Here is a 7,824-nt window from a genome sequence, read left to right as displayed (position 1 = left end):
CTATTGTATAATGAATGGTACACCATTCGTTCCTATTTAATTACTTTATTTTAATATTCGCTCCCTGATAACATTCAGATGTCGGTAAAATTTAAATTTCACCGCCATAAAACTACAACTGACGCCATTTAGCGGCCATGCACCAAACTATCGAAACAAAAGATTGCATTTTTCTTCAAAATTATCGACCTTTACGTCGTTCTGAGATCAGTAAAATATTCTGCGATATCGGTAGAAGAGCAAGATTATAATCGCAATGAGCCAACCGAGTCAGAAAAGAAAAATAAAAAATATTGATTTTTACAGGATGCAAAATGCTCAGCCATCTAGCGGTGCACAGCGGAAAAATGTCCCCCGACCGCAATAAAGTTGAAATGGTGTCATCTTAAGGGCAGTACCCCGTTTTTTATTATCACCAAATCGATCGAGCGCCGACGTTAGTTTAATTAAGTTATGCACTGTATGAAAAATGGTGAAAATAAAGAAAAATTTATCAACAATCATTGTGTATTTATTTGTTACCTAACAAACCCAACAAAAATAAAAATTTACATATTCGAAAGAGAGGATTTGTATCACGAGAACATGAGAATTCCCGGAATTCAACGTCACCAAAATTCTAAGAAGTAGCATGATAGATACCTCCTCACAACTTATGTTCTCCTGATACAAATTCTCAAAATTGATCGGTGGAATTTTAAAAATCCCGCCCGGGAATTCTTGGAATTTGACGTCATCAAAATTCCAAGAAGTGGCACGGATACCTCCTCACAACTTATGTTCTCCTGGTATAAATTTCCAAAATCGGTGGTTGGAATTTCAAAAATCCCGCCCGGGAATTCTTGGAATTTGACGTCATCAAAATTCCAAGAAGTGGCACGGATACCTCCTCAGAACTTATGTTCTCCTGATATAAATTTTCAAAATCGGTGGTTGGAATTTCAAAAATCCCGCCCGGGAATTCTTGGAATTTGACGTCATCAAAATTCCAAGAAGTGGCACGGATACCTCCTCAGAACTTATGTTCTCCTGATATAAATTTTCAAAATCGGTGGTTGGAATTTCAAAAATCCCGCCCGGGAATTCTTGGAATTTGACGTCATCAAAATTCCAAGAAGTGGCACGGATACCTCCTCAGAACTTATGTTCTCCTGATATAAATTTTCAAAATCGGTGGTTGGAATTTCAAAAATCCCGCCCGGGAATTCTTGGAATTTGACGTCATCAAAATTCTAAGAAGTGGCACGGATACCTCCTCGCATCTTATGTTCTCCTGATACAAATTTCCAAAATTGGCCGGAGGAATTTTAAAAATCCCACCCGGGAATTCTTGGAATTTGACGTCATTAAAATTCCAAGAAATGGCACGGATACCTCCTCACAACTTATGTTCTCCTGATACAAATTTTCAAAATTGGTCAGAGGAATTTTAAAAATCCCGCCCGGGAATTCTTTGAATTTGACGTCATCAAAATTCTAAGAAGTGGCACGGATACCTCCACGCTACTCATGTGCTCCTGATACCAAAGTTCAAAATCGAGAATTCGGTTTCGAAAAATTATTGTGCCACCTCCTCGCGACTCATGTTCTCCTGATACCAAATTTCAAAAAATCGAGAATTTGGATGCCAAAATTCTGCGTGCCACCTCTTCGACAGTTATGTGCTCCTGATACCAAATTTCAAAATTCGAACCCTGGATCAGGAGAATCTTTGTGCCACCTCCTCGCAATTCATGTTCTCCTGATACAAATTTCCAAAATTGGTCGGTAGAATCTTAAAAATTCCGCCCGGGAATTCTTGGAATTTGACGTCATCAAAATTCCAAGAAGTGGCACGAAGGATACCTCTTCACAACTTATGTTCTCCTGATACAAATTCTCAAAATTGGTCGATAGAATTTCAAAATTTCCGCCCCGGAATTCTTGGAATTTGACGTCATGAAAATTCCAAGAAGTGGCACGAAGAATACCTCCTCATAACTTATGTTCTCCTGATACAAATTTTCAAAATTAGTGGCTTGAATTTCAAAAATCGCGCCAGGGAATTCTTGAAATGACGCTACGAAAATTCTATGAAGCACAAAGAATACCTCCTCATAATGCATGTTCTCCTGGTACAAATTCTCAATATTTTGTTTTTTATTTTTTATTTTTAAAAGTTTAGGACAATTTCTGGGGATCGGAATGACGGGATTTATAAATAAATAAATACGCAAATACATGTTTTTATTCATATTTATTTTCAAACATTCTTGTACAGCAAATGACATAATACATCTTATTTATAGATAAATACATTATTAACATCTTGAGGAAATCGTTCGGCTGTATTAAATGTCGTTCACATTAGGCTACTTTGACTGGTACTTGCCTGATCTGAACGCCTCCTTAAGTAGGTTCGACCCAGCGCCATCTAGCGGCGAGACGCGGAACATTAATTAAATGACGTTCACATTAGGCCATTTGGACTGCTACTTGCCTGATCTGAACGCTCCCTTAAGAAGGTTCACCGCAGCGCCATCTACCGACGAGGCGAGGAACTTTAATTAAATGTTGTTCATATTAGACTATTTTGTCTGGTACTTGCCTAATCTGAACGCCCCCTTAGGTAGGGGCGCCGCAGCGCCATCTAGCGGTGAGTAGCGGAACTACAGTGGAAACTTCGCTGATGGTATATTACCGTTGAAGTGTAATCAATTAATTACCGACAGAATCCGGTCGGTACTTTACCCGTGTTCGTAATAGTTCGGCTGGTTGTCGTTAGATGGCGCTGTTAACGGCATTTGTGGCGGTTTTTTTAAAACATTATTATTCTGTTAATTTATCCGTTCAGCAGTAGATGGCATGTGGACTGTATATCTCGTCTTTGGTTCATTTCAAGTGAGAAATAAATATGGGCGTATGCGACGTGGATGCAAAAACGGAAAAAGGGACAAATGGAAAATAAAGAATAATTTATTCCAGTGTCGTGACACAATTTATGTATAAACAAAGTAAACATTGAGTAATATATTGTATTCTGCATTCATAGATCTTTATTTATCTATCTCTAGAAAACAAGGGTAAGAATTGATTAATTAGGAATTAGGTTTTATTATTTTTATTGCAATATATAGTTACAAACTCTAGTTACAGTGTTCAGTATGCGCTATCTATACATGGATTCTTGCAGTATAAGACCTTCCCTGGATACATGAGTGACAGACATTGCATTTTGCTTTGATTTCAAACAGGACAGAGTTCTTTAATCAGGTTTACCATGGAAATTAGTTGAGAGTATTTTCGAGCGATGATATTTTACAATTTTGAAGTTGCTTTGAGCAATAGTTTACATTACTAAGCCAGAGAATGATGAGTCTAACGTGGGGGAGAGTACTGTAAAAAAATTCATTGGTAAATACCTTGGTATATGTTATTTTAACAGTGATTATCCAAGCTTTAACAGCAGGCTTTATGTTAAAAATTACAAAGCATTTATCAGTGAATAAAGACTTCATTTTTTCAGCAATTTAAATCTTGATTTAAATGAAAATGATACCACCTTGATGGTGGTAAAATCAGTTTCTGCAATGTCTCAAACAAAGATTCAATACCAGAATATATCCAACAAAGCAAAGCACTTTATAGTATCATTGGAGAAGAGGGTGAAAGAAGAAATTGACAATGAAGAGAAATTGGAAGATAATTTTAACCCTTGTACAAAAAACATGAATAGGAAAGAACACCAGAGCAATAACAAAAATATAAATGAAGATGAAAACAGGGGTAAAGAGGAGATCAAGAGAGAACAGCTGAACAAAAGCGAAAGTGACTGCATATTAGGAAAGTATGAGCTTGTCACTGTAAAAATGGAAGAGCAGTTTGATAATGAGCAAGAGGTTTCCAAGTCAATAATGTCACCTAAGTTAGAAACAGTCCCTGTATCAACAACCAAAATAACTTCCCCTCAGTTTATAAAAAAGCACTCTGCCCCAAAAATAAATGGCATGTCTGAGATTAGGATTCGAAGTTTAAAAATGCTACAAAATCTTATTCAGACACCCAAATCTTTGCAAAAACAAATTTGTGATAATAGTGTATGCATCAGTCCAGGAGCAACCAATATGATCACAATAAAAGAGAAGAATGAATTTAATCCATCAGATAACGGTATCAAATCCTATCCCAGACACAAAGATATGTTATTCAAGCAAAGGAATATCACAAAGAACGAATCGTTTAAACATGTGTTTGGTTCTTGTACAAAGAGACGAAAGACATCAGGTAGTACTATGCATAAAAAGCATATGAGTCATCCTGGTGCAGCAGCAAGAAATGCACCCCTCCTTTTACGAACTAGTATAGTAAATTGTTCTTTTATTAATATTGACTAAATATTAAAATGTAAATATGTCATTTCATATGTACCCATGCAGACAAGAGAATGTGCAATTACATGGATGGATCATCAGATAAATTATGCAGTTTATTCAATTTCAGTTTTTGCGTTTTACATGATTCAACAAAGTCACATTGTAGTAATAAACAAGAACATATTATTGGTATTTAATAAAGTTTTCATATTTTAATGCTGAATTGAATGTTACTTATTAAATTGTTAAGTTTAATAAACAAGATTAATAGACTAACCTAACAAATTATTTGAAGCAGAAATATTTTATCGCTTTAAAAGCACCAATAAGTTAAGTAATTAATCGCGGACAATATTGGATATTTGTAAAAACTGATTATAAATTATAAAAAATTATGATTTTTACATATATTTATTATCCCCAATTTTTATTATGATCATAAAGCGAAGTCTAATTACATTTTCAAAATAAAAGTTTCATAAAAACAATAAACTAAAGAAAATTTAAAAATAATAATAGTTCTTTCTGAACTTGCAGATAAGAATATTAGGTTTTGTAGTGTCAAAACGTCGCTTGTGTAATAATCGAAAACATATTGATTGTCTAAAATTTAGTTTGTAAATTATTCAAATCAGAGTATTGTGCAAAAATTACAATATTTAAGATGGTTTTTTATGCTTCACAATAATAAATATTTTTTAAATGGTGTTACATATACGTGTAATGAATACTACTAACGTTACGATACATTTCGCTTTCTCCTATGAAGCATGACGAAGATCTAAACAGCTGTTCTGCTGCTGGATGGTTGCTTTGACAGAAAGGTTGAAGGATAAAGCGAATGTTTTGTTTAAATTTAATCTTTTTAAATGATATCGCGAATATTCCGTGGCGAAAATGAAAATGTCGCAGTCAAGAGAAAACGGCAAATCGATACCTTGAAAATTTTTAATGACAAGTAAGAAAACTTTTTGTTGTAACCTATTTCATTTAACCTTACTCGTGGTAACCTATCTGCCTGTTTAATAAACAATTTATTCCGTATACGTTTTTCATAGACATAAAATACTTTAATTACTAATTCTTTTAAAAAAATAAAAGTTCAAATTTCAGTAGATGATATAACAGTAATTAGTAGTTAGTTTTCTATTTGCAGTAATTGCGCGTTCGTAACGCAACAATTAATGATATCATCACTTTGTTTGGTAGGTTTATTTATTTTAAGACAAATCGCATAATTTCTTATTTAACTTCAATACAGATTCTTCAAGCCTTTTTTATGTTTTTCATAAAAATTGCTCATGACCTTACATGTGTAATTACATGCTAATGTTATTTAATTATCATTTGTGATTCATAATATTTTAGTGTAGTAGAATTAAGAGAAGATGTTGAGTATCAAGTGCAGTTTAATGCTGGGGAAAGGAGAATGGCTATTATGGTTTCTTTGTCACCTGAGTTTCCGATGGAAAAGCCAGTACTAAGAGTTTCTCCACCCATAAATCATCCTTGGTGTAACGAACATAGTGAAATCACAAGTGCACCAGGACTTCTTAATGTAAAGTCTATTACACAAAGAATATTTTTTCTGGCAAGTATTACCTAGATTATTTATTTTTGTACATCAGTTTACAGTGCACAGTGATCTTGGTCGTGTCGTTCAAGCTATAATTAGGGAATTCAGTAAAAATCCTCCACAACTACTAGAAGATGTTTCTCCTGTGAAATCGCATAGAGGTATTTATACTGTTCAAGCATGTTAAATGAAATAAACACTTTTGCTCCATGCAACATAAATTACAGATTTGCAAGGAAGAAATTCACCGTCTTACTCTTTACAACAGTACACAGATGTCCAGACATCATATAATTCTTATTATACTACGCAATTTCCACAATTTTCGTCCATTAGTGCAAATACTTGTATTTATAACTACAATCATACAAATTCGGGTCCCGCGTATGTAACGGATAGCCATACAAAATTTGGTTCTTCGTCGCAACCGTCAACGTATAGTGCGACTTCAAGGAGCAGCTCAATTCATAATACAGATCCAACAAGATACAACTCGAATCAGCATGGAACGTATTTAAATTCCCACTATGCAAATGCAAATTACCATCAGCAATCATTACCGAGTCAAGCGCAAACAAAACCTCAACAAAGCGTAGCATTTCCAGAATTAAACTCTTTAACTAATGAGGAATTGAAACGGCTCAACGAGGATGACGACAAATTAGATGAATTCCTAGATAATCATTCCGATTTAAAAGACATTAACGTAGCTATCGATGAAGCAATAGATTGGGTCCAAAAAACTGCCGGTAATCCTTTTTTTACTGCGTTATCGTTAATCTATCATATATGAATTTTTTTATCATTATTCTTTATTTTCTTTGTTTAGAGGCCAACATAGCCAAAGAACCTGAGCTTAGAGAATTACAATCTGATGTAGCAAATAAGGTGCAAACTGTCACTGTATTAAAGGCCAGATACGATCAGTTAATACAACGATATAATAAATTATCTGAAGTGTTTACTCCAGATCATATAAAAGAATGTTTGAGGAAAGCAGCGGATGAAAGTCACGAAGAGAGTGAAAAGATCGCTGAAGACTTCTTGAACAGAAAGATCGACGTTGAACGCTTTCTTAGCACTTATATCGAATGCAGGAAGTTAGGTCAAGCCAGAAGAACTAAAGAAGAAAAGTTGGCGCATCAGTTGAACGAATTAAAACGGGCTGGTTATTAAAACGATATATAATCTTAATCTTTTCTATGAATCGAACAAAATGTAAATAATGCCTAGTTAAATTGAATAGCATTCGTGTTTACTAAATATCTATATGGCAAAAAAAAATACTCGCTGGCAGAGAACATTTTTATAACGTACTACTACGTTAATTCGTCGCTTGTTATATTTGTGCTACGTCGAAATTTAGTTCGTTCGTGTGGCACGAAGAACGAAAAGTAATTTAAAGCGTGAAGTGTACACGTGAGTTAATTGAATCTTTTGCGATATGAAATTATTGAATGTGTGTATGTGAAGTAAACAAAAAGCGTCAGTTAAACTGTAAAAACTATGTAATACTGGAATTAATTTTAAATGTACTTATCTTTTCATACAGAAAGTGTCTTTTAAATGAATTTAAGTATGCTGTTGTTGTGCTGTGACATATTACAATTTCGTCAGTATCATTCTAACGAGGCACTTTTTTTACTATGTAAATAAATGTGCGGAAATATGATTAAATCAATTTTTCAAAGTTTGCTATTCAGTGATGTTAATCTAATTACTTATCCTACGGATGTTCCTAATATTGTAACATATTGAAAACTGTATAGAGACGCGGAGTTAGAGTGACGCGAAAAAGCTTTATTTCTAAAAATTTCTGGCGTATATGATTGCATTAGAAAATTCGTTAGTTTAAAATTTAAAAACAGATTGAATTTCGAGAAAGAACAAGATTAC

At 34.0% G+C, this 7,824-nt stretch overlaps 2 protein-coding genes across 2 annotated transcripts; both read left to right on the top strand.

Annotated features, from left to right (window-relative positions):
- Positions 1–2,839: 2,839 nt before the first annotated feature.
- LOC105661907 (uncharacterized) lies at positions 2,840–4,575 on the top strand. The gene is made up of 3 exons (XM_012280523.2): positions 2,840–3,062; positions 3,136–3,393; positions 3,506–4,575. Exon 3 carries the CDS (start codon positions 3,546–3,548, stop codon positions 4,371–4,373), a length of 828 nt encoding a protein of 275 aa, XP_012135913.2. The 5' UTR covers positions 2,840–3,062; positions 3,136–3,393; positions 3,506–3,545; the 3' UTR covers positions 4,374–4,575.
- Positions 4,576–4,902: 327 nt separating this feature from the next.
- Positions 4,903–7,630, top strand: Vsp37A (Vacuolar protein sorting 37A). Its single transcript, XM_003701110.3, has 5 exons — positions 4,903–5,310; positions 5,721–5,910; positions 5,981–6,089; positions 6,156–6,677; positions 6,758–7,630. Exons 1-5 carry the CDS (start codon positions 5,222–5,224, stop codon positions 7,102–7,104), a joined length of 1,257 nt encoding a protein of 418 aa, XP_003701158.1. The 5' UTR covers positions 4,903–5,221; the 3' UTR covers positions 7,105–7,630.
- The last annotated feature ends 194 nt before the right edge of the window (positions 7,631–7,824 follow it).

Source organism: Megachile rotundata, chromosome 16, assembly GCF_050947335.1.
Source record: "Megachile rotundata isolate GNS110a chromosome 16, iyMegRotu1, whole genome shotgun sequence".
In the NCBI taxonomy this organism is placed as follows: Eukaryota; Metazoa; Arthropoda; class Insecta; order Hymenoptera; family Megachilidae; genus Megachile; species Megachile rotundata.
The sequence above is the reverse complement of the archived record's forward strand: the minus strand, read 5'-3'. Positions and strand labels throughout refer to the sequence as shown.

Coding starts and splice junctions, on each gene's coding strand:
- LOC105661907 (XM_012280523.2), top strand. CDS start 3,546: ATGGTGGTAAAATCAGTTTCTGCAATGTCTCAAACAAAGATTCAATAC.
- Vsp37A (XM_003701110.3), top strand. CDS start 5,222: ATGATATCGCGAATATTCCGTGGCGAAAATGAAAATGTCGCAGTCAAG. Junction 5,311..5,720: donor TTGAAAATTTTTAATGACAA/GTAAGAAAACTT, acceptor ATAATATTTTAG/TGTAGTAGAATTAAGAGAAG. Junction 6,678..6,757: donor TTGGGTCCAAAAAACTGCCG/GTAATCCTTTTT, acceptor TTCTTTGTTTAG/AGGCCAACATAGCCAAAGAA.